The following is a 27835-nucleotide window of genomic DNA, read 5'->3' on the forward strand; positions in this document are numbered from 1 at the left end:
GCCCGTGCAATTGCCAAGGTTATGCATTTTTCAGCAAAATAACAGTTGAAAGCAGTTTGTCTAAAATATGGCATTGCAAATAATTTTTTAATGTCAAGTGATAAGTACAGCACATTTATTTTGAGGAAAAAAAAGCTACAATAACAAATGGGCAAGAAAGTTCTTCCCTCTGGAGACAAAATCTGTTTTAATGATTTTAAGAACCTCGAATCAGCTTACGGTCAGCATAAGATTTCCTTCAGACAACATCGAAACTTCACTAACATTATCAGATGCAAGTTGAAAACTTGGCATCACACCCCTCAAAAAGTAACCTTAAGTCCCACCCTGCGAGTGAAGCTTTTCCTCCCCTATTTTGAAGCATACATTAGACCTTCAAACAGGTCATGTGTTAAAACTGGCTTGTGGTGCACAGCTCAGGAGGGTGTGCTTCCAGAAAACTTTCATCTCCAAGAATATTGCAGCAGTAGCGGCATCCCTTACAAATTAAGACTTTGTTATAGTTATTTAAAAGGTGCGATAATTCTTCTCCGGCGCTTAGGAGTCTCCCTCTTCACATACATTTTCTCCATATCATTCAATGCTCGACTTGATCCATCTGGCAAGGCCACAAACTTCCAGCCACCACCACCTCCACGTTTTCCACGAGGACCCAGCTTCTCTATAGTAAAACTCCATCCTTCTGATGGTCGCCTCCTGCTATATTTGTGGCATTTCACCTCCCCAGCCACCTGGAGAAAGAAGAAAAAATGATGAAAAGGCTTCATGGAGAGAAGAAGGCTCAGAACAATGTGAAAGGAATCATAGGGAGGAAGAGTTTAATTCGCCAATTCTTTAGAGGAAACATTGGGTCCTATTAGACTATTTAGAAAATGTGCCCCCACCATCCAACCTCAATCCAAAATCTTAGCAAACAACATTGTGAGAGAACAACCAAGTAGTACCTTTCTGAAGCTATTTCTTTCAAAATTCCCATTTTGTACCAGCAGTTACTACTAAAACATAATGTACTGCATAATAGATGCATAGACTGAAATTTTTGTCTTGCTACAAATGTTTCTGGATGCTAATGCTAGATAATATAAGGATAGCATGACTGGATCAATCAAATATAAACTAAAACTGGATCAATCAAACATTAGCGAAAATCTAAATGGCTGGTGTAAATACAAGTCCTTTCTTTAGAAAGAGAATCTCCGGCCTATCACACACACACATACAGCAGTCAGCATTTTTTTTTTTACACACACACATAGAGCAGTCAGCTAAGAACTAGACTCTGTGTACTTGAGGATCCCCTTCCCAGTCTCCGCCAGTCAACTATTTCAGAAAGCAGCCATTTAACTTTCCAGTAGACAATCAGACAATCCATCATTCTATTATCATCAGGGGTGTAAAAATGGTGGGGCATCCAAACATGCCCAAGGTGTAAAAATAGTGGGGCATCCAAACATGTTCAAGCATCAGATCTCTAAATGGAAAAATACATGGTAAGTATGGTTGATAAGAGTTAGTGGATGGAAAAGTAAATGAATATAGATTCAAGAGGCTGGAAATACAATAACATTTAATTAGAATATGGTAAATCAACTATCTTCTTTCTTTCTCCTTTTTGAGATCAAGAGGCTGCCCCATTGGGGATATAAGCCCTGGTATTTCTCCTGAAAGATTATTTGGGGTCAAATGAGGGATTACTCAAACCCCTGACCCTTGCAAACAAGCAAGGTGGTGCTACTAGTACTAAGCTACCACTCAATTCATAAATCAACTATCAAACTGATTGTCATATATGCATGCGTAATGATGTTGTAGATTCAAACTTCAACCACATGAACAATGCCCCTGCTCTCCCTCCCAAAGCAAATTTCATTGAATTTCATACAATATCCGCGACCTCTCTTGATTTGTAGCCCAAGACACAAATCAACTGGTTCCATCGGTTAGCTACATATTGTGTCATGTCTGCTATTTTTCACTTAATGTGGTGAGATGATATCTTGAGGAGTTATGTGCCCCCTACCCTGATTTTCTATTCCACCATCCTCCCTATGCTCCTAATGTGACTCCTATCGGTGATGATTACTCTTACCTTGCTCGACGGAGATGAAAGATAAGCAACCAACTGGATGGCCCTCTTCCCTTAACCTAACAGTTAAGCAATTAACCTTGCCCTATTCTATAAACTAGGTTGGCTCCAACTGCCTTTGCTGTTTCCCACTTGCCTATCCTTCTGAAGAAAATGGAATAGAACTGCTACCATAATCTCGAGGGAGAGGCCACAATTAATTTCTTTATTTAACTCGCTCCTTGCCTATACAGTTGATAGAACAGAGATGGAGCTACTCAGTTGGAACTTGTTCTAGCTTTCCTCCTCTCGACAACCTAAGCAGTAACCTACAAATTCATTAAACCCGCCTATCGATGAAGAACTTGGATTGGAGAGGACCAACTGCTAGTAGCAGATCAAACAGCTTGGTAAGGAATATCCAGCACCTACCAAGATTTGACCAATACGGATTACATCTATTGGAATGAATTATTGTTTTTTATTGTTTTTTTCTTCCTATTCCTATAGGATTATATGAACATTGGTAATACTTTTGGACCAACCAACTGGCCAGTCTATAAACAAATACTAATGAGGAAATGGAAACTAAACAAAAATAGAATGTATGAAGGCTATATGGACTCGAACACTCAACTTTTTCAGTAAAAAGATCCAACTGATTATCATCAAAATGATTTGAACTATTTCAAAAACATAACATGCATTTAGTTGCATTGGGCTCTTTCATCAACCGATGTAAAGATCAGTTAGTCTATGTGCTCTAATTCATCGTTTATATTGTGATCTAGAAGCAATATCAAAGTATTTCAAAGAAAGGTTACCTTGACGGGATTGATTGATTGATTTGAAAGTGAAAATTCAGATCAAACTAACCAGAACCAAGCAACGGATGAGTTATGACCCCAATAGCTAGGGGTTTGCATGCCCAGTAGCTTGAGAAATATCCCAATTTGCTTCTAATTCTGATTCTAATGAAGTCGCAAGCCATATTGAAATGAAAGGAAGGCAAGCTGGCATCCTCCACCTCCTTTCGTATCCTAATTTTATCTCTCTTTTAAATTGTGAAATAGAGAGAAAAAGTGAGTTATATACCTTTTCCTTCATTAGTTGATACTTCAAGGTGATTACCTCGAATTAAAGAACAAAAATTGATTCATGAAGGTTCACTTCCCCATGGTACATTCCAAATCTGTTTAGACAAAAATATCTAATTCTAGGTTATGTTTTAGAGGGGATTTGTGACCGATGGAGCCATCCATAAGGGCCCATTCTTTGATGGATAAATATCCGGAGAAAATTGGTCAATTTTTCTATTGACCAACTTATCCATGCTCTTGTGCTTTCAAAGATGGGCAAGTTACTTTTCCATAGTTAGTATTTATCCATAAAATGAAGGAAAAATCTTACCCACCCATCGGATGACTAAATCATTTTTCCATCAGCCAGTAACATAAATATTTAATTTTATTCCTAAAATATCCCTCATTTCTGATGTCTCCATCATTCAATGCCCAATAACTCAGTCATCCAGTTTTCCCAAACCCTAAACCCCATTCCCCTATTTCCTATATCCCATCCATCCACCACCCTCCCACTGGCTCTCCCTGATTGTCGTCGTCCTCCCCTTCCTTCAAAGGTGTCTACGATGGTCTTGCTCCTCCAAGCCCTCAAAAGTATACAATATTGCCTCATCGATCTCTCTCTTATGATTTTTTTTAATTTAAATTATAGGCATTTGTGGTGCTCCTGCATGGGAGAATGGCCTCCAAGGGGAGGATGTCGATTTTGATTTCTCCCAAGGCTATCTCGAACTCAAGGAGCTCGTGGATGTGTCTTGATCATCGTATTATTTCATTCTGTTTCATATAAATCCGGTGGCATTGATGTCATGGGATAAGTTCTATCTTTCAAATACACCATGTTTTGAATATGTTCTTTAATCTGAATGTATTCTACTAGCACTGGCATTTGATTGGACATTGGCGCAGATGGTCCTTGCAACATGAGGTGCCTAGTTAATGACAAGGTGGTCCAAATTCCTCAGGAACCAAATAAAAAGACCTTCATTTTTATTTTTTGAAAAAATAAGTAAAAAATTTTATTCTTGTTCTTCTTGGTTTAGAATAATATTAGAAAAATTGTACAATCATTTTTCTTTCAGATATGCAAGGCTATTTTTTTGAGTGATAACAGAGGAAGCAAGGCACTTCCTCCAAATTTATTAACAACAAAATTATTTACAAAAAAGATGGAGGGAATGTACAGTAGAGAATAAAGCAAAAAATATGGATGTCAAATGTTGATTAGAGTGAAAAAGATTGCTTCTTTATAATTTGATTGGGTTATTTCTGATTGTAGATTACTTCTTTCCAACAGAGATTTTTGGGATATATTCCATTCGGGCATTTAATTGTCCGTGAACAATATATAATTTTCATTCTTGAAGCTAATATAGTCAATGCTTGTGCAATAACTATGAAGGGATGGATGAAGCTAGAATTTCTGGATTATGCTGAACTAACTAAGAACTTTTCTTTTTTTTTGATTTTCTAGTATATTTTTGTAGATTTTATTTAATCAATAGTGATCCTACACAAAATAACTTCAATAGATATGTTATCAATTTCAAAATAACTTCAATAGGCATGTTATCAAATATAAATCAAACACAAAATAACTTCAATAGATATGTCAAGTTTAAACATGCAGAAATATTGTGTTATGCTTGCAAAAAGGACCATGTATTCTAAAGTTTTCTTTATTTGTTAGCTTACTCATTTTTATCACAAGGCGTTATTCCTCTCATCCAATCATCAATTTGGACCATACCTTTAATCAATTTGTATGTGCAGGGATGGCCATTGATCATATAGATAGGAATAGGAAGAGAAGAGTTGCTGCAGCTATCATAAAGATATATTATAACATGATGATGAATTTCTTAATTGCGTGTTACATGGCTGCGTTAGTCATTAGGAGAAGGAGAAAACCAGTGCCTAGGCTGATATATGAAGAAGGTGACGAAATTAGGGACACTCATGAACAAAGATATACAACTCGAGTTGCAAACCTTAGACGTATGACAATGAAGAGTTATGAATTTTGTATAGATCATCTAAAGATGGATAGGAAATGGTTTGTGAAGTTGCATGACATGTTGAAGACAATTGGAAAATTGACAAGTAGAGATATTAGGGTGGAAGAAATGGTGGCCATGTTCTTGAATACAATAAGTCACCATTCAAAGAATAGATCCACATAATTATTATTCCATCGATCAAGCACCACTAGTAGATATTTTAATGCTATTCTTCATGCAATACTATGCCTACATGAGATTTTAATTAAAAAATTAGAACTACTTCTTGAAAACTCAATAGATGATCGGTGGAGATGGTTCAAGGTTGGTATCATCTTCATTGCTATAGTTGGTTTTATCATGCTATACGTATATTGACTATTACCTTATTCGCAGTTATAGAATTGTCTAGGTGCTTTAGATGATACATATTATAGTCCAAGTTATGGAATATGATAAACCTATGTATCGGACCAAGAAGAATGAAATTGCAACAAATGTATTAGATGTTTGCTCTCAAGATTTGCAGTTTATATATATTCTATCTGGTTAGAAGGGTTCTACACAAGACCGTAGTATTCTTCGTGATGCAATCACTAGGAGAAATAGATTAAAAGTATCTCGAGGTAAATTAAGCATAGAAAAAAAACTATGGAGCGATTACATAATTATTTAAATCTTTGTTTGATGACTGATTGTGTTCTTTGATGTTATATCACTACTATCTATATGATGCTGGTTGTCCAAATTATGAAGGATTTTTAGCCCCTTATAGAGGTTAGAGATCCACCTTAATGAGTGAAAAAATAGAGTTCAACCCTCAATACCCACAGAATTCTTTAACATGAAGTACTCACAAGCTAGGAATGTCATACAAAGAGCCTTCAGTCTGCTCAAAATAAGATAGGCAATTCTTGGAGGACCGTTATTCTATCCTATTAAGATTCATTATAGGACAATCTCTACTTGCCATCTTCTCCACAACTTTATAAGAAGAGAAATGTCAATTGATCCACTTGAGGAAGCACTTGAGCATGATGAAGTTGATAGCATGCAAGACATTCATCAAGAGAGAATAACAATAATAGAAACGAGCAATGAATGGAATGCTTGGAGAGGTGCATTAGCTATACAGATGTTCATATAGTGGCAAAAGAGAGACAGAGATAATTTTTCCTCTAATTCACATTGTACTAGATTGTTATATCTCTTCTTATTGATATATGTTAAGACATTATTTTATTATATCATTTGGCCTGGTAATATTTTGAACAACTATGTTTTGGCATGTAAAAGTATGAACAACTTTATTGTGGCTTGTTATAATTTGTTGAGGGTTTGTTTTCTAGTAATATTTACGGATTGCTTTTATATTTAATGAAAGGATTGTATGTTGTTTATTCTAATTCATGTTAACCAATCATGTGTTTCCAATTATATTATGGTCATCATTTGCATTGCATAGAAATGAGCACTTCAACTGCTGAGACTTTTAAAAAGGCAAAGAAAGCATCGAGGCACAAATAGAACTTGGGGACCCATTGAAGATACGAAGTTGGTTGAATGCTTATTGGATCTGGTAAATTTTGGACGTTAGAAACGGACAATGGCACTTCCAAAAGTGGCTATCTTGAGCAATGGGAGAAGTGGATGGAGTAGAAGCTTTCTAGTTGTGGGTTAAAAGCTAGCCCACATATTGAATCAAGGGTGAAACATCTAAAAAGGCAATACAATGCAATTCAGGAGATACTAAGACCTCGGACTTCAGGATTTGGATGGAATGACAGACAAATGCATCACATATGAGGAGAGTGTCTTCAATAATTGGATAAAAGTGATATAAATTTTCATTAAACGTTAATATATTTTTTCATCTTTTTTGGTTAGAAATTTCTAAGTTAAACCCTCCACTAACACTTGATTGGACACTTGTTCTTTACTTCTCAAAGAGTCACCCATATGCCAAAGGGCAAATAAGCTCTTCCCCCATCTGAATGAGTTGGCGGTAGTATTTGGTAGAGATAGAGCAACTGGAGAAACGGGTGAGGCACCATCAAATGCAGCAGAGAATATGGAGCGAGAAGAAGGGATGGCAAATTTTATTGGGTTTGTTAATGAAGAGATGTCGGATGTAAATGGGAATAACAATATAGGTTTAGAAAATATCCAAGAAGATTGGATTGGTTCTGCATGTGACACACAGTCACCTATTGGCATCCAATCTAGTCAAGCAATAAGTCCATCTTCTAGGCAGCGCAGATTAAAGATATCAAGAGGCAATATTGATGATGATCCATTGATGTGAGTCCTCTTCAGATGAGTTATTCAAGTTGGGATCATACTTTTAAATGACCAGGGATCATATGAAACACTTGATTAGGGCATTCAATGTAGAAAGGGAGATGAAAATGTAAGTGTTTGATGAGACTCTGAAGATTGAGAGGCTCACTCAAAATGAAAGGATGATGGCGGGAAGGAAAATTTCAAATAATATGCAATAGACTAATTATTTCTTTAGTTTACCATAAGACTATAGACATGCTCATGTTCTTTCCATGTTGGGACGTGGCCAGTAGCTATAGATTATGCATTTAGATTACTAGTGATATATGATATCGCTTGTTTTATGTTTACTTGTTTTGGTACTCATGTTTACCTAGAGTCATATTTTGGTACTTATATACTAGTTATTGATGTGGGTTGTTTTATATCTACCTGTTTCATTACTCACATTTACCTTGGAGTGATATTTTCGTACTTGTATACTAGTATTTAATATGGGTCGTTTATGTTTACCTGTTTTGTTACTTATGTGTTTATCTTGGATTCATATTTTAGCACTTATACGTAATAAATTTTGTGATGAAGCTGTGAAGTGTTTGGGGATGGACTATTTGGACTATGGCACTCATTATGGTATATTTTGGTACTCATATGTAATGATCAATGAGATATTTAAGTTTCAAATGCCAAGTTGTGTTGATTTATATAATAGAGCGTTTGGATCGTGACGGTGGTTTGATGCTGCACAGCCTTCACCTTTTTTGTTAGAAGTTGATAATTTTATTACTCTAGAAGTATAAGCTAAAAGCCTAGTTTGGTTAAGGATCAACAGATTGGATTTGGGTCGGATCTGCCAAAACCCATACCTGCCCCACTATGAAAAAAATCCATATCCATACTCCCATACCCATCCCAAGTTAGATAAAATAGAGGGTGCTAGTTAAGATAGAGTCAGGTCGGGTATACCGCCTTACCTCGAGTTGGATCTGGTATCTGGTGGATCGAATGAAATTGCCATCTCTAAGTTTGGTATAGAAAAATTTGGCTTCATAAAGAACTCATCAAATTTGACCAAAAAGGCATAAAGGGTATTATGAAAAATATGGATAGACTTTAGCAACTTATCTGAAAAAGTAGTAATGCAAAAGAACATAGGCAACAGATTCCAAACCCATTTTTCTATGCATAAAAGAACATGGATAAATCATTTTCCTGTTTAAATATTTTTTGAAAAAAATCTATCCAAGAAAATACAAATTCTTAGGTAATTTTTTTAGTCACAAAAGAACAGACCCTAAAGGAAAACATCTAATAGCCTATCATATTATCAATTAGCAATGTCCATATTAGGAAGCTGGAATTCATTTTTTCGACAAGCTTCATTCAGGTCTCTGAAGTCCACACAAATTTTCATAATTCCATATTGAATCAATTTCACATCAATTTGAAATAAATTTGAAGGAATGTTATGGCAAAACCTCGCTTGAAATGTTGTGTTGGAGAGCAACATCCAACTTGAAAGACATGATTGGCTATGGATTCTTACATCCACCATTTTCTATAGGAATGAAGATGTTCTTGGCTCGACGTAGTTTGCTCTACTTTGCTAGAAAACTAATTTGTGTTAGGTTGTAAGTGTTAAATAAATAGTACATGATGGACCTCCAATAAAGTTACCATTATCATTTCTTTTTTATGTGTTCTTAAGAAAAAAATATGTCCATTTCATTATTTTGTGAGGTCTCAGAGAGATATGGAAACACGTAGAAACTCTAGAATGGAAATTATAAAGAAATGTAGCTTTAGATCCTTTAGAAATGTAAGATCTTTAGCGCTTGGCAACAACATTATAGACAGCACAAGTGTCTCTAGCTACTCAACTTGCTGTTGGGTATGCTAAAGCAGCTTACGTAGGAGCCTTTCAAAAGAAAATCATTTTCTCTTTCTTCTCAAGTACCGCAATAATTGGGCCGAACCCAGAAACTCCTTTTATAGTTTCTCTAATCCTCCTAAAACAGTGTCAAGTCAACTCCCATGAAGATATAATCAACAAAAGCTTACTAATCTAACACACACACACACACATATATATATATTAAACTAGAGGCCTTGCCTTGACAAAGCCTCCATCCGCCACGTAGATGTAACGTATGTACTCCCATCCGCCGCGTGTGTGGAAAAAAAATCTGCCTCAGTGCACCCAGATAAATTCGATGCCCTAATCGAGGACGAGCATGGCGATGGGGCGGGGGAGGAGGAGCTCCGGACAGTGAAGTAGGGGTATCGTGATGTAGAGTAGGAGGGGAACCACGAGGAGGCAGCATAGTGGGCCAACATGGTGGGCGACATCCTCAAGCATCGCGGCGAGTACGTCGAGGCCCTCCATTGACTCTGCCTCGACGACGACATCTCCATCAAGCACCTCCTCTAGAAGCAGCTCCTCCCCACTTGCCAATCCCTCGACAAGGTCTACCTCTGCCTCGACCACTTCAAGGAAGCTCTCATCTATCAAGTAATCATCTATCTTTTCTCATTCCTTTTTTTCTCTTTTGTGGATCGAATTCGGAATGATGTTGAAATTTATTCCTCTATTTTTCCCGTTCAAGAGTCTCAATCGGGTGAGAGCCGAGAGGCTTGGAGCCGGAAAGAGAAAGGTGGCGAGGAGGGGGGGAAGGAGGAGAGTTTCTCCTGGGAGGGTCGTTGTCGGTTACCGAGGATAAGTTCTTAATGCCATCGGGAAGGCCGACGGCGATGGCGGGGAAGGGGAGGAGGTGGATGGGGTGGATGTAGGAGCGGTTGGCGCGGCCGATGGCTGCTTCGACGACAGTAGTGCTGGCCGAAGTAGTGACAAAGATGGCCTTTACACCGCAGGACAGCGAAGAGCTTGGTCATGTCCACCATGGGGAGAATGTGGCCATGTACCATAACAGGGAAGAAGAGCTGAAGAGGGTGGGCCTTGAAGTCCATAAGAAAGTCTTAGTTGAAGGTTGCAAGCGTAGAGAGACAGAGAAAAAGATGAGTGACTCAATGGTTTCTATCCACAAGGTCTATATGAACTTTTGCTTTTTTATATACATGCTAATCTAACTTAATATATCTAATATATATATATATATATATATATATATATATATATATAAATGGAGGCTTCTACGTTGGTAGAGCCTCCATTTGATATGTGGAATTTTGCATAAAGAAAAGAGAGCATACATGGTGGCTGGTGCAGGAGTGCCACTACCCGTTTGCGGACTATCCTCAGTTCGTGCCATGATGGAAGGAGTGTCGCAGGGATAGGAGTGAGAGAATGGAAGCAACAAGAGATTATGAACCAGATTTGGTCCGTTCGAGAAAATCTAATAAAGCTATGCTCGACAGGCTGCTATTATCGGAGGTTACAAAGCAGGAAGACTAAGGGCGAAGACAGCGTGGAGGTCGCTAATCTTCTCAATTTTTCCTACACAGAAGGGGGAGGAAGCACCAGTCAGGAAAATCGAGGGCGACAAGGAGGCTGAGGACGAGGACGGTGTGAAGGTTGCCAACCTTCTCAATTTTCCTCTGCATGAATCATAAAGCAAAAGAAAAAAGAAAAAAAAATATTTTGGAAACCTCACACACTGTGCACATAAGGCAAGGGAAGGAAGACTCTCAATGAAAAAATTGCAACTCATACATCGCATGAGGTTATAAGCTAGCATACACACACACACACACACACACACACACATATATATATATATATATATATAAATGGAGGCCTCTGCATTGCCTCCATTTGACATATGGAATCATGCCTCTCCCGAAAAACGCCGCATGGGTCTCGAAGCTTCTTATTCGGCCTCTCCAAACCTCCCACCCAGTTGGCACTGAAAAAATAGAGAAAAAGGGAGGAAACATAGGAAAAATCAATGAAACCAAAGGAAAGACGAAAAGAATTTAAGGGTAAGACAGTCCTCTCTGCCGCAGTTCTTGGTCGGATTACGAGCATTAAGGGGCTGGAGAGTAGGTGCTCCTCAAGGAAGATCATGTCGGGGCCCCAGTCCCAAGGCACAGTGGGTCGAACAGGCGATTCCTCCACCATGGAGGATACAGCGCCATCGAAGGATGAGTTGGGCCCTGGGATCAAGTTCAAGATATCCGACTTCGCTGTCTTTGATCAAGTCAGCATTGGCCTTCAAGAGAGGGTGCGTGGCTTTCTTTTGATTCGTATTTAAATATTGATTTAAGTATAAATGTACCTATTTGAGATGGTTTTGAGATTTTCTCTAATGCGGTGGTTTGGGAATCCTGTGGCAGTTCCTCCCAATGCCGAAGCAGGTGGCAGCGACGGCCTGCTGCTTCGCGATGGGCATCGCTGATCGCCATCGAGACTCCCTAACAAGCCCACATCCACGCCCTCCATGAGTTCATCCGCGAATACCTTCACAAGAAGTTCAACCAATAGCCATCCTTCAAGTCCCCTTTCTGCTCATATTTTTCATCTCTAGTACAATCTCCTTCCACTTTCTTCTTTTCTCCGTATGTCAATCAAAATATATTATTGCATTTATTTACCAGCGATTAGATCGTGTAGTTTGTATTGAATTCTGTTGAAGATCAATGGTAGTTATTTTTAAGTGTCTCATGGAGGATGGTCAAAGAAGATTAATATTATTATATTGAAAGGATAGATTATGAATGGGAACAAGTGCAGGTGACCTTTAAGAACTTGGTTTCTGGCATTGATTAAATTCCTAGAATATAGGTTTCAAGTCTTTCACAGTTTAATGCACATGAAAAGATGCACATGAGAGATGGAGCATGTGTGGGTAGTGGAATCAGTGCTTCTTGATCTCCACTCTCTCCAAAAGTGGATCTAAATGTGGGGCCAGAAAACTAATATCTAGACTGGCTTCTGTTTTCCTTTTACATGAAGTGTAGTTCTGGAATTGCGCAGAGGTTTGATTGGTTTGTGGCCTAACTCTTTATGTAGATGTTGAAATGAGGGAACCAATTAGATGCATAAAGTCCTTGAATGATTGGAAAACCTATTTTGATGAATGATGAGACCTCCCTATGGTATTTTTCATATGTGAAGGTCCCATGGCCGCATCAAAAGACACTTCTGGAGTGGATTAATGGACCAAGGTGCTTTGATGGCTGTTCTATGTGTTCATTTAGATAAATTATATGATTTTGTTGAAGACCAACCCTAGCCAGGACATTCATTTCAATGGAGAAACACTAAAGGAAACAATCAAGGTTTCATGATTAACGCTTATTTTGTATTGTAAATAAAATTATCATTTAGCAGTACTTCCTTTTTTGTTAAAATTATTAATGAGCATTATATTATGATACAAGGTGTTATCGTCCAGGCTTTATTATTCGCAAGCATGCTGTATAAATCTGAAGGAGTTAAACATGCTTTTTCCTAATGATCTTCATTTTGATCAGTGTTGCTGCATTTATTTTGGATTGCTAATCAGCAAGCAACTATTTCCTTGAATAATCATCTTCTAATGCTAACCAATTGCCACTAATTTGATGCTCATCTCCCCTCTAAGTCATTATCCTTGAAGAAGATATAACAAAATGGATAAATAAAATCAAATATTATTTTTAAAAAATCACATCCTATGCATCGCATGAAATTTATTTTGAGAAGGGTTTTACAAAGAGTGACAGCATCTCTGAAGTGGGGATTTGGAAAAGCGAAGGAGAGAGTTCATAGACTGGGAGGAGAATAGGCGACACCCCCAGCCGCTGTTGGTGTTCGATGGTGCGAGCCACATCATGATTGCATTGATGCCACATCACAATTTTCTTTTGTGTCTGATTGTGGGTGGTGCTTACCCAGCTGGCCATTTGATCCACCTTTTATTTATTTAATTTGCATGAATCTGTCTGTTCCAAACTTTCGGCAAATCTAATATAACATCTAGAGTCGCAGGATAATTTGTTTACCTCTTTCTTGAAATAGGCCATGAACTTGAGTCTCGCTTAGATTATGACATGCATTGATTCGTCAGTCTAACCTCAGCAACTAACCGAAGTGCTGGCTTTGACATAAATTGAGTTGATAGTCTTAGGAGCAAATGGAGCCGCTAACCACGATTATCAATTGGATTACCGATGTCGATGTTTACCAAGATACCAACTTGAATCATCAAGCCAATCAAACAAGCTAGCCAACTAGCAGCAAGAAATCATGTGTCTCCAATTCAAGCACATATATCAATACAAGTAAAAATATCAGTGCAAATAGCTGGTACAAATAGTAGTGAAAGTTTAGTAACTAAATGTTTTAACTAGCGATTTGATACTAGAAAATTGTTTGCATTATTAGTCACTCATCCAGTTCGCTCAGTTCAGACTTCGAATTTAAACTTGAGTCTTGAGTTGCTCTTTTGAGAGAAAGGAGGTTTATTCAAGATGAAAGATAATCCGATGAATGGTTATAATTCTATCAATCATGATGAGTATAAACATGATGAGTGAACCACTTGCATTAGTTTATGATCGGATGTTCACCTAATTACCACCTTTTACAGTTTTTTTAATTATTTTAACTATTTTTAAAATGTATATAGAATAGATATAATAAAATAGATAAATATTATTAAATATTATTTTAAAAAAATCATATCCCATGCATCGCATGGGGTTATAAGCTAGTTGAAGCATATATTCCGGAAACAAAAAGGATTGTAATGTTCATTTAATATAACATTGAATTTTGAAAAAAAAAATCATAAAACAATTTCCAAGTTAACTTGGTATCAGCTGGGACTAATCAGCTGAGCTTAAATTGTGCTGATTCACATCTCATCTTAGTACATTTATCAGCAAAAGCTCAAAAGCCTAATTATTTTTTCATATAAGAAATGATTTGTTTGATTTATCTTAAAAATAACCTGCATTTCTATCATAATTACTTCCATGTTATGAATTTCAAATAGAGTGAACTGTTCTGGTTTATGCCAACTACTTTAACTACGCTAAAAACAACTGACTTAAATAAAGTGACCCGTTCTAGTTTGTGTTGACCTACTGGTTTAACCAAGTTAAATACAAGTGCAAAAGGAGGGGATAAAATAAAACAACTTACTTTCTTTTTGTTGAAGTTCAACCGCTGAACAAATTCTTCACACAGCATCTGGTCTTCCTTCATTGAGATCTCATAGAGAACCTCATCAGGATCTCTTGTGGTGCCATCCCAGCCCTCGGGCATAACCTTGAAGTCAGGTTTGTAAGGAAGAGAAGCTACATGGAATTCCCTATCATGGGAACTGAAAAATCTACAAGAGGAAAAAAAGAAACACCACATATAGAAACTATTTAGCAAACATATTATTGATATGACACACAATTTAAAGATGGATCTCATTCCTCGTATAAAAATATGATGATTTTCTAAGATACACACCAATCTAGCTCCTAATACCAGATTAATCGCACCCTTGTATTCTAATAAAGGAAAGAAGTAGCATCAGAACTCTGTCAATTGTACGATATTGTATTAAAGTGACAGAGGCACCACCAAGTGCTTCTTGAAATTAAAATGGAATACATCAAGAAGTTAACTCAATTCTTTCACCAATCCTACATACTCAGTAGATGAGTAACCTGAATTGAATCTAAGAACAAAAGAAAATGTCGACTGTTTGCAATAACGATGCTGTATATTATGCAGTACAGGTGTAAAACATTTTTAAAAAAAAAAATCCTACAAGTGTAGTAAACTGAAAGAAAAGATTCCAATCAAAAATATCAAGACAAGGAAAAATAATGCTAATTTCTCACATATAATTATGGTTAATTGCCCAAGATATATCAAATTCCAACACAATTTATTACATTGAGATGCTAATTAGACCTACCTGTTCTAATCAGAATCACAAACACATCGAAATAACTACAAAAAACGAAAGAAACACCCAACATCATTCATTTATAAATATGGTACAAACACTAAGCTCATTGGTTTTAAACTTATGAAGTTTAGTGATCTTTCTTATAGATCTTCTACCTCATACAAACTCAACTATCAATTACCTGCTCCAACAAAGATATTTAGTACCTTCAAGTAAAATGGAACATATATGAGAGCTCTAGAAAGCTCATTCACCTTGAGTTGTTGTATGTCGTTATGATATCAGTGAAGGACACCTATGATACTATTACCACCATAGCTACTTAAAGATTTAGAGCCCATCATGATGCTATAACTTACATTATCATTTAACAGTATATCAATCCCCAGGTCCGATCAATTGCTGAACTTAAGCCATACATTCAAATCCAAGAACCACTATATCTATGGAGGTGATCATTAAAAAAATTATGTTATTTTCTTGGTCATTAATAATTAGCTCTTGGCTCAAACTTTATCTAGAATTTTGGCATATCATAATAAGAATTAGGATCACCAACATGGTTTATTAATAATGGTGTTGGACACTTTGGATGGAGTATGCTGCATGCAGCATCAAAGGTTTCTCAATCACCAAAGAGACAGTTTAAGCATGGATTCATATCACTGATATTATAGTGGTAATGTTTTATAAATAGCCTTTGTCCCAGCAAGCATTCTTTTCAAACCTACTGAACCTACAGATCCCACCAAACCTTTGTTCTATTGCATGACATTGACAGGCAATTCAACGGATTGCTTCACTCTTATCAAGCACATCAGAAAGACAGAATACTATTTAGTATTTACAGTTGAAAATGGAGGTTGACAACCTAATACTCCAACCAGAATTTCTGGGTATGGATATGAACAATAGTCTATCTGTCTATGTAATATTGACCACATACAGGTTAGAAGATGAATTTGAATGCTTATTGAACTTGTTCCTTTATAAACAATGATGATTATCCAGTAGAAGAACAAGTAAATACACAGTATTATATACAACAGAAGGTCTTTGATATGTGTGCTTTCATATAGATACTTCTGATGTATCCCTCTCTAAATTTGTGTTATAAGAAAAGAAATGCAACAGAGGAAATATATCAAAAAGCATGAGTGCAATTATATTTCCTTAGAGTAAAGCATGATATGTCATGGTAGTTACATTTAATACATCAAACAACAAAGAATCCTTATGCTTAGATTATTGGATGAACAGATGATTAGCAGCTAGCTGGTTCCAATCTTGGCAGTGGAAAAAGAAGAACTATATTTGCTAGTCCACGCCATACCGAGTCCAAACCATAATCTGAACCCATACTTGGCACTATCGGACAGTGATTTGAGCCCATGGTTTTCAAGTCCATGCCAGACTTAGATCTAGTTTTGTATCTGGTAAAGTTATTCAAGCTCCATGTTGCAACCATGGAGGACTGGATCTGAAAGATCTATAGCTTGTTCCCGTATCATTGCTACCTGGAAGCATTTATACCCCATGAATGCTGAATATGATGTCTTTGCTCTAGCAATCTTCCAATGGAAAAGATGATGAAAAGATTCTAATTTGTCTGTTCATTTCAAAAAGAACTATAAGCAAAGGACTAGATTGTGATGTTTCCCATTCTTGAAACAGAACCTTAGGTCACCTCATCCTTGAACACGGCCCTGAGTTAGTAGCACCATCAAGAAGATAACTTGAGTAAGCACCAGTTTCACTATTACAAATGAATTTTTTTCCAGTTTAACTTCCAATAGTCACCTCATGTTAAGCAACATCAAAATCATATGACAAAGTTAAAGCAAGCCCACAATTCTTAAGCCACAACCTTGAAAATCTAGCCTGTAATCAAATATACGAAAATGAAATGGAAAAAAAAAAGAAAGAAAAAAAGAAAAAGAAAAAGAAAGAGAGGAAGATCCCAGGGATCTCCCATGCAAACTCTAAGCATGGTTTTAAATGTAGAAATCATTATTCCCAAAAGTAATAAGAAACCGTGAAAAAAATAATTGATGGAGACAAGATCCGTTGTACCGGTACGGATATGCGGTACGCATACCAATGTCAGACCGATACGGTACGGTACTAGTACCATACCGTACCAACACACGGTAGCTTCGATGTACCGGTTCGGTACCGGTACTTTTTTTTTGTTTCATTTTTTTTTAGGGTCTCCAAGTTATTAATTTATAATTATAATCCCAAAGTTATATTATATCGCATATTATTGACATATTTCGGTTTAATTTTTGAATTCGATAGTGGTACAAAAATTCTTGATCCAAAATTCTAAATATATATTTATTTATATTATATTACAACTCTATCATCCTAAAATTAAAAAGAAAATATATAAATATGCATTAAAATGTATCTAAACTTTTAAAGTATAAAGCACAAAAAATAATATACTAACCTCAAGATCTGCTCTGTATTTAATATCTCGTCGAGTGTCTGTGACGCTCATAGATATCTGAATCATTGCCATAGTCTGGAGGAATATCAGTCCATCCCTCTAACTAAGACGCATTGTACTCCTGAATATTCATCCCATAAGACATCTTCTTTGGATTGTAAGACATCTCAGATCTCTCATTCAAACTCTGGCTCTGAGAAGTATCCTCAAGATGATGGTATGGTTGTGGAGGAACCCATCCGAATATGACGGCAACAAAATCTGATCCGTAAGATGCTCCAGGCTGCATAGGATAGTAACTACTAGAAGACGATACCTCAAATTCACTTATCCATATGGATCATAAGGTGGCTGCGGGTAATAGGATCCATAATACGAGGATGATCCAGATATATCTATGAATCCTACTCCACATGCAAGATCGTCTGCAGCTGCATCGTGTGCTGGACGACCTCTAAGAGCCCATCGTCTATATGAAATCAGCTCCCCATGATCTCTACCGCTCGTCCACCATGGTCCCTATCTTGTGTGGCATGTATAAACTGTGATTCATCGATGAATCGAATATCATCCTGTGGCTGTGTCTCATAAGCAGTAGTCTCATATCCTCCAATTCCTCCCTGATTATCAGATCCATGACTACTACTAGTATCATCATCACTCTTTCTGATCTCCGAATCTGAGCCAGATAGCTCCTATACTCTCAAGAGTAGTGCATGTGCAACTATCTTTTCTTTCCCTCCTTGTGCCCCTCTGTGACTGAGTTTTCTGTGATTGGGAGGATGGATGTCTTGTTGTTGACTGTCGACCTCGTCTAAACATTTGTCGCTCAAACCTCTGTAAGGATATATCGAACATTGAGTCATGTGATGAATGAGTCCCCTGTACCCCCTCAGGCTGTGACTGATCAGCTGGAACCTTATGTGGAATATTTCTTTCTGCCCATTGCCCTAGATCCACCCTGATCTCTCTAGTTATTACACTGGCTGGTCGTAGAGGGGACCCCGACTCATCAAGCCCTGACTCCTGCTGCTGACCTGCAAGCCATCCGATGATCAGATCGTCGTCTTCGTCAACATAATCATCTAGTGTCGGATCAGTGTACTTCAGTTGTGCTTCCTCCTGAATGCATTTTAGCCTCAATCTCAGATTATAGTGAACATATACAAGATCATTGAGGCACTTTTGTATCAAACGATTTCTCTATTTGTTGTGGATAAGGACAAAAATAGACTAATTGCGCTCAACCACTAGTAAAGACCGTCTAAAAAAGCATGCGGATAGCCACACCTCTCAAATGTTCTGCAGGCATTTCAAAATGAATCCACCATTCAACTGCAAAAGCAAAATTACATATCAAATTTTATGATATTATTAGGCATTTGATGTCAATCTATGATGCTCATTATTGATATGTAATTTATCTGGATTCATCTGTTTTTTGCTTACAACAGCTGATGGGACTCCAAAGCTGTCTGATCCCTCTCTAAATTATTTCGTCTGTAAAAAAATATTTTTATTAAATTTATAAATATATCGTTGAGTACAGATCGAATTTAGTTGAATATTCACATCTGTTTGAAACTAGCGTACCTTTTACAGACACAAAGATGCAATTTCTGGATCGGACACCATCTTATATATCACATTATAAAGAGCAGCAAGAAGCTCGTTATCCATATTTATCCCAGAAATGGTATACTAGAATCTTAAATTCAAATGATAAGCGGCAGATAAATTCCATAATTGATTAAGTACACTTTTACGAGTATAAAAAAAAATATTTTAAAATATTTTTGAATCCGTGCTTACCGGCTAGATGCAAATCTCTATCTATCTGATAATCCCAACGATGCTCAATGATGTTAATGAATTTTTGAGCATGTTTCGGATCATTCTCACTGATCTGTTTCTTTGTTCTCTCTATCACATAATATAAGAAGCCCATCTGGAGATATCTTTCACTATCCACATTGTGAAGCACATCATATAATGACTTAATAGCTTTCACTATCTTCTCAGCCCGCTGTCAGAATGACTGACTCGTCATCAAGTTCTCCACATGACTTCCATCAGTGCCAACCCTCGCATATCTGCTCTCCTGCCACTCGACACTGACAAACATCTGACATAAGGCTGCTTTTTTCTGAAAAAGACTATCAAGTGCTATGTAGTTGGTAGCAAATCATGTGATATCCAGTCTTAAGATCTCCTCCCAGTATACGTCCGCATCAATGAGAAGACCCATGTGTGATTGTAGATGAATCTAGTAATAGTCTGGACAATCTCTACTATCTGCTGCACCCTACGAATCTTTTCAATATCCATCAATATAAGATCAATGCAATGTGCAACACATGAGGTCCAGTATATCTGCGATCGCTGCTCCATCAACAACTCCAGCAGCCTTATATTGTGATCCATTATCTGTGATGACTTGCACGACATACTGCTCACCCACTGAATCAATTACCTCCTCCATCAGGCCAAAGATATATGCGGCATCGTGCATCATATCTGAAGCATCAATTGATTTATGAAAAAATATTTTTTCATCACAGTATGTCAAAAATTTAATGATGCTCCATCTAGTAGGATCGATTCAACCATCACACATCACTGTCAGTCCATATATAGATCATTTATTCTTGTAAGAAGCAATCCATCTCTGTAAATCTTCTTTGTTACTGTCAAGAAGCTGACTATAGATGTCCTTAGGTCCTGACGGATCTATACCCTAGCCAGCTGCCTCTATGGCTGAAATGACAAATCGATAGTAAAGATTGCCTGCTACATTTGCTGCAATATGGCTGAAATGAAATCATGATCCAATAGCTCACCACATATCTTTTTTCTTATCTTTTTTCACCATAGTGTCAATCCTCTACTGCTTTGAATTCTTACTGAAAAAAATATGGATCTAAATCATGGATGGTGGCTCCTGTTGGAATATCTCTGGAGGACCTCCTCCTACTGCCAAAGACTCCTAACAAAGATGACATACTGTGTCTGCTCCCTCTACCATCGGACTCTCTGACTAAGGTAATCCTCCTGAACTCGAATTCTTCTCCATCGATCGCTGATCCAGACCCCGATTCATAGCATGATGGTCCAAATCGCTCTCTATGCCTGGCCATCTCCTCCTGTCGGTACTGATCAGCCAAGCTCGTCTGAATGACAGCCTCAATCTGAACCTCCTCATCATCTAGAGCGGAAGCCTCCTCTGACTCTCTAGAGTGATAAAAAAATGACTCTGCAGCTCAACGGTCCACTTACATCCTCTTCTGCTTTGCCGTTTTCTTCGCTGCTTTCGAATCAACAAAGTGCTTCTTCATCAACTGTCAGACCTTCTGTGGGTATTTTCGACATATGGACATATCAAGATAACCACCAACCAAGTGCTTCTTCAACCTACTCAACCCTCCTCCTTTGAACCCTATGTTGCACCATTTACATTTTCAATGATGTCGAGCCGAGAGCATCTCGCCATGATCCCAACCAATGTCATGCTCTGAATCTTTCTTCTTACTCATTTCTTCAAGTATAACAAAACACGACAGTTTAATAATTATTAAAAAAATATTATATATAAATTCAAAAAAAATTAATAATAATTTTAAAACTCATAAATTCAAAAAAAATATGTTATATGCTTCAAATAATATTTTTGAATTAACTATAATATAATATTAATTTTACATATTTTTTATTTGATAATATTTTTTTATTAGTTAAATAATTACAAAAATATTTTTTAATTTCAAAAATTTTAAAAAATTTTGAGGTTAGATTCAAGTAGCTTGAATCATTCTAAACATGATTTTGAAACTCTGATTTTTTATTTTTTAATTTATTTTTTAATAATTTTTTACGAATAAATATATATATTTAAAAATATATAATTAATGAAAGTCAACGAATGTCACGCTCTGAATCTTTCTTCTTACAAATTTCTGCAAGTATAATAAAACACGACAGTTTAATAATTATTAAAAAATATTATATATAAATTCAAAAAAAAATTAATAATAATTTTAAAACATATAAATTCAAAAAAATATGCTATATGCTTCAAATAATATTTTTGAATTAACTAAAATATAATACTATTTTTATATATTTTTTATTTGATAATATTTTTTATTATTTAAATAATTATAAAAATATTTTTTAATTTCAAAAGTTTCAAAAAAAATCTGAGGTTAGATTCAAGTAACTTGAATCATTCTAAACATGATTCTGAAACTCTGATTTTTTATTTTTTGAATTTATTTTTTAATAATTTTTTACGAATAAATATATACATATTTAAAAAATATATAATTAATAAAAATCAATGATTTTAATGTCATCATGTAGATCTTCCAAAGACTATCACATATGATCAAATCATACCAAATTCACAAAATTTTGACATGATTTTCTCTTATTTTCATACTTCTTCGTTCTTATCTTTTTTTAACCATAAAAACATAAACAATAAAATATTTACTAAAAGAATAATACATTACCTTATTTCCGGCCAAAAATCAGCGTCTCCTCGAAACAGTGCTACAATTTGATGAAATTTTTTCTCCTTTTTCTAATTTTTCTGCATATCGTCGAACGCCTGAGAGCTCGGGAGTTCTCTAAGAGAGCTCTCGAGTCTCTCTCGAGAGTTCTCTGAGAGAGCTCTCAGGTCTCTCAAAGAGTTTCTGGACTGCCACTAAATGACAGCCCAGACCCCACCACACCCCCCCCCCACCTCCCCCATCTGATTTTTGTCGGTATGGTTCAGTTCAACGCCGAACCGAACCGTACCGAGCCATACCGCCCGATTTCGGATGGTATGGCCCCGAACCATGCCGAACCGCCTCGTTTGGTGCGGTTCAGACGTGTTTTCTGAAAAAAAATGACCGAATCGGATTGGTTGGCCGTCGGTCCGGTTCGGTACATCCCGTACCGGGCGATTCAGCCCGATACGGCATTCTTTGGATGGAGATATTTCAGACTCTCAACATGATGGCTATGGTATGAGGAAAAGAAAGCAGTACAAAATACATCTTAATCCTTAACAAGAGGACAAAAATAGAAGGATTAAAAGCTAACAGGCCAAGTTTTAATGTTCTTTTGAATGCTACTTTGATTCAAACCTTGGTCCTGTCTTTCCACACTTCTGATTAGATATTATAAGCAGCTGACATCCTCCACAATCACCGCCTCAAGGTGGCTTTTGAGACGAAAGCATATAAGCATTCTCATCAGCAATGGGATCAAGATTCTCACCATTGGCAAAAGAGACCATAAAAGTTAGAAACTGAAAAAATAAGGCCCCCAAGGACTCAACCTTCACTTGGAAAAAGAAGAGCATTCCTATGTATGACAGTCCCCATTTTTTGCAATATTATTCACGACGCTTGTACTTCCCACTACAAATAGCCATCCATGAAAAAGTTAGGCTTAAGCAACAAGCTTCTTTGGTTTTCTCTTCATGCAAGCATAATATAGGAAACCATACACCATTCATCCTCCCAACACCCACAATCATTAGCCGTAGATTTATTATTGAAGATTGTCATAAAAAAGTATAAGAAGCAGGAGCCTAGAATGAAATCGTGAAGGGTTGTAACGAGAACAGTAGTATCCCATCTCTATGCCCCAAATACAAGGTTATCAAACTACCTAGGCCATCCAAAGCAAGAGACGACCTATTAAATGGACTGGGCAAAAAAAACTAGATAACCAGGTTGATGGCTGAAGATATACAATAATGCATTTTATTTATTATTTATAGTTAATAAATAGATATTCTGAATTTTCCAAGTGACATAATATGAAACTACAACAATTCGTATTTACAAAAATCATTAAAGACACGTCCAAAAATAATATGTCCATCCCTTGATAAGGTGCCCATAACATCCCATTGATCCATCAAAAACCAAAACAAGGGTTCTCGATGAATGGTAGATACATGTGATTGACTCAAGGGAAAAGGGGTACATAACCTAGTTCAAATGTTTGGATAAATGAGTTCACAATTTTGGTTTTACGAACATCTCTTCCTCCATTTACGAACTATTAAAGGAACTAAAAGCATGTGCTTAATAAATTAATTAATATATATACATGCAAAACTTCTAGTTTTATGATTTCCATATGTTTCTGAATGTTTTTATTAGAACGCAATTATGGAAAAAGGACGGATAGTTTGCCATCATGTTTACATGCAAGCATGCATGTAAACAGATTACGGTAAGAGGACTTAGGTGTCCAACTATGTGTTTAGACTAACACCAGGTCTAGAGTCCTGATAGCAGCAAGTGCCTATGTGATGAGTAGACCTATTCGTCGGCCAGGTCAAGCCGGGCTTTGTGCACAGGTCAACACTATTTTCTTTAGGCCTATGCCTAGGGTGGCCCAACCTTTGGACCAACCTTTCAGGCCCAAGCCTGACCAGTACATGAGCTACAAACTAGGCCTCGAGCTTCATGACTCCATTTTTATTAAAAAAATGCTAAAAAAAGTACTTTAAAATATTTCTAAAAGAATACAAAATATGAATACTTAAATATTTTCAATAGCTTACAACATATCCATTATCCCATTAAATTTACACATCAATGACAATTGTTTGTTAAGTCTACAAATACATCAAACATAAATAGATAACACAAGAACATAAAAAGGAAAAAAAAAATCAGACAAGTGAGGCTTTAATACTCAAAAATCTGAGCCCAGCCCATTTGCTGAATGGGCTTATTTTTCAAGCCAACTTGGCCTGCTAGGCCAAAACCTTTGGCCCGCCCAAAAGGCCTCAAGCCCGAGCAGGCGAGGCAGCTCTAGTGGTCAGGCTGCCCACACACCTAGGTTTTTGACAACACTATTCATACAGCTGCTTTTGACAACAAGAACTCAGCACATTCAAAATTACTTCAGACACTGATCATGTTGAGTAGAAGCCAAGAACAGTCTTTTTTAAAAAACTGCCTCCTCTTCATACAAGTCTCTTTTCAATATAAGAATGTGCTTAACCCTCCAACCTCCCAATACTAACATGCATCAAGTTAGACTCTAAATTGGATGCTAAAATCTAAAAAAACATGAGGCCAAGGTCATCTCTCTGCACTAACACCAATCAAAATTTAATCCTGAAACCCTCCTCATATATCACAAACCAACTTTCAAAAACTCTATAAACATCCTTCTAAAATCTAAATATCATATTACTACATTTTATGTCCCAAACATCTACATTTCATACATGGTTTAATTGCAATATGACATAAATTACTGTTTGATTGCATAATCTTCATATTATCCTTATAAAATAGCTTTATCAATCTGCATCAACTCCATTACAACCTTAAATTTATACCATATCCTAAACAAGCAAATGTATGCCCTGATAAGGCTATAGCAAAACATCATCATCGCCTTGCCTTTAAGCTAAAGCAGGCAGCAATGTGTGCTTCAAAATACGCATAGGTAACCTGAAATGTTGGTTAACACAACCTTGATAGGTTTTAAGGAGAGAAAATAGGCATGTAATAAACTGACATGTTGGTTAAAGCAACCAATGACAGGTTCTAATAGAGAAAATAGGCACATGACAAACCAGAATGTGATTAACACAAACTTAATAACTTCGAAGGAGATGATTATTTGCTTTCAACTAGATGGTCTTTATTCGATGCTCTCCTCCATAAATCATTTTGGATGAAATAACTAGACCAACACTAATACCTTGTAACTTACTGCCCAACATCATGGATGAGTCTAAGAAATGTTTGGTAGACTCATTGATACTATTGATGCCATGAAGCAAGACTTAGATGAATTGTGACTATTTATCAATCATTAATGGAACTGATGCTTTATAAGGTTCTTCAGCATTCCGTCTTGCAACCTTTCCTTACTAGAAAGCCCTACATGCATCTTTATTACATGAATGAATTCCTTCTCCCATGTTGAAACAATCTATACCTTCCATCTTTCAAAGCATGATGTTATTAAATCAAATATCCATATAATGAAGGCAAATTGAATCTCTAAAACTTAACTTCTTCTAAATCTCCATTAATCCCTTTCATGTATGGATGTTAATGACCAGTAAACACACCTACAAAGAAGGTCAGGACATTTTTTTCTTCGCAAAAAAAAAAAAAAAAAAAAAAAAAAAGAAAAAAGAAAAAAAAACAACTAGAGGCTAGATAATAAAATTGTGTGGTAGAATTTTGTGTTCAGCTTCCAACCTTACAATTAGAAAGATGGAAGATAATGTTCATCTATAGTGGCTGGTAGCATGTAATTAATTAAGCCAGTTTATGAGTCAAAGTAGCTTCTTCTAAAAACAATTAAACATCCTACGACTATTGATATTTCCCATCATTCACCTACATATTTAGATAATTCTTTAACTAATCTGTTTTCTTATCCTTTTAACCCATCATAACCTATAATTTTCTTTCTTCATATGTTAGGAACATCCATGCTAAGGTTCTCCATATGGTAAGCCACTAGTCTAGAGTGACAAATTAATTGAATATCAGTTCCTATGTCAACACATAGTTCTTAGAAGCTTAAGGTTGGATCCTAGGTCATGCCTTCCTATTTGCTTAAGTTCAGCTATAAATGATAACCGCGCTTGATGACAAGGGAACTCATTTCATGTCCCACACTCCTCTTCTTACTTCACTGTCATTACATTCCTTTGTCAAATACATCTGGCAAAACCTTGTTCCATTACATTAACATCCATCCAACATCATAATTTATAAAAGCAACAAATTCAGTTATCAACAACAACACCTAATATAAAAGAAATACATGTTCCCAGCTGCATTTGTTTTTATACATAGTGATAGAAACCAAAATGACCATAATGCATATGGCAAGTGTTCACACACAAATTCAGCAGTTTCAGCTCGAAATGAGCTACCAAGGCATCCACTCTTGGTGATCTCATCAAAAGGTAATTCTTTAACCCAAGGAAAGATTAAGATTTTAAAGCGATAGCAGCAAATGTAAGCTCGAATCATGCAGCTACAGAAAATGAACCCAAAAGTATGGATTTTTCTAGCTTACTCTGGAAAGTTATCGAGCAAAATCTCAACAGAGTCGTCCAAAGGCCGGCCTAGCTTCTTCTCCTCCTCCTCCTCCATCTCCTTCAACCACAGGATGGCATGCACCCTCTGCCTCATAATCCTGTAGTCCTTCGCCAACCGTTCCACCGTGTACACGTCGGGATTCTCCTTGTGAAGCCGGTACATCTCCGTTTTCTCCGAGTCCTTGAGATAAGCTCCCCTCGCCCCGGGCTCCCTCACCTGCTTCAGAAGCTGGTAGGTCTCCATCATCCTACCCTCCCACCCATCCACGAACGCCTTGTTCTCCCGGTTATCCTTCTCCACTGCCCGCAAGATATCATCCTCCTCATCCATCGCCCGCACCACCGCCTTGGCCTCGCTCCCGGGAGCGACCTGGCGGCCAACGGCCTCACCATCGAAGTGCTCCTTGGTCAGGCCCGTGGACCAGGAGGAGACCTCGCCCCAATCGAGGCCGGTGATCGATTTTCCTTCGCCGCCACCACCATCGGACCGGGGTTGGTCAGAGCCGCCCCAGGCGTCGTCCCACGCGTCGTCCTTCCCCCCGCCGCCGCCTCCGCCACCGGAGGAAGCGGAGTAGAGTCGGGCGAAGGAGGCCTCAATGCCGCCGACCAGGGGACTGGGATCGGAAACCCTGGTGACGGCGGCGGAGGCGTGGGGGATGGCGCAGGACGGGGAGGGGAGTCGGCGAGGGAGGCGACGGTGGAGGAGAGCTCGGATCGTCGTCAGCATTCCCGGATTTTTTTTCTTTTTTCTTTTTTTTCTTTTTTTTTCTTTTTTTTTTTTTTTTTTTGGCTGCGAGGAGAGAGGTTTTGGTCACTGGGATTCTTCCTCCATGGGAAGGTCGAATTCGAAGCTTGGAGCTCTCCTGGGGCTTGTCGGGTTTTCTCGCTAGGGTTTATGGGCTTCGTTTCCGCATTTTGCAAACGGACCTAAAAGGAGGACCCTCCTCACACCCGGCTTAGGTGGTGCTTCACCGTCTTAGTTTCATTTAAATTTATTGGGTTTTTTTTT

At 37.3% G+C, this 27835-nt stretch overlaps 1 protein-coding gene and 2 pseudogenes across 2 annotated transcripts; all 3 read right to left on the bottom strand.

Moving 5' to 3' along the window:
* Positions 1-45: 45 nt before the first annotated feature.
* On the bottom strand, positions 46-27768 carry LOC105038995 (protein GAMETE CELL DEFECTIVE 1, mitochondrial). Of its 2 annotated transcripts, XM_073242705.1 has the most exons (4): positions 26805-27768; positions 14516-14707; positions 8405-8500; positions 496-731 (listed from the first exon to the last, which is right to left on the bottom strand). In XM_073242705.1, the coding sequence occupies exons 1-4, from the start codon at positions 27551-27553 to the stop codon at positions 716-718; spliced, it is 1053 nt and encodes a 350-aa protein (XP_073098806.1). In that variant the 5' UTR covers positions 27554-27768; the 3' UTR covers positions 496-715. The 2 variants fall into 2 exon arrangements, with proteins under 2 accessions (XP_010913254.1, XP_073098806.1); XM_010914952.3 differs by lacking the exon at positions 8405-8500 and having other exon boundaries at positions 46-731; positions 14518-14707; positions 26805-27761.
* On the bottom strand, positions 17682-19050 carry LOC140854787 (uncharacterized; annotated as a pseudogene).
* LOC140854795 (uncharacterized) lies at positions 19113-20241 on the bottom strand (annotated as a pseudogene).
* Positions 27769-27835: the final 67 nt, after the last annotated feature.

This window comes from Elaeis guineensis, chromosome 1 (assembly GCF_000442705.2).
Source record: "Elaeis guineensis isolate ETL-2024a chromosome 1, EG11, whole genome shotgun sequence".
In the NCBI taxonomy this organism is placed as follows: domain Eukaryota; kingdom Viridiplantae; phylum Streptophyta; class Magnoliopsida; order Arecales; family Arecaceae; genus Elaeis; species Elaeis guineensis.

Excerpts from the sequence above, each read along its gene's own strand:
- LOC105038995 (XM_010914952.3), bottom strand. The coding sequence starts at position 27,553 with ATGCTGACGACGATCCGAGCTCTCCTCCACCGTCGCCTCCCTCGCCGA. Across the intron at positions 14,708-26,804 it reads TTGCTCGATAACTTTCCAGA|ATTTTTCAGTTCCCATGATA; the intron begins GTAAGCTAGAAA and ends TTCCTCTTGTAG. Across the intron at positions 732-14,517 it reads TGAACTTCAACAAAAAGAAA|GTGGCTGGGGAGGTGAAATG; the intron begins GTAAGTTGTTTT and ends TTCTTTCTCCAG.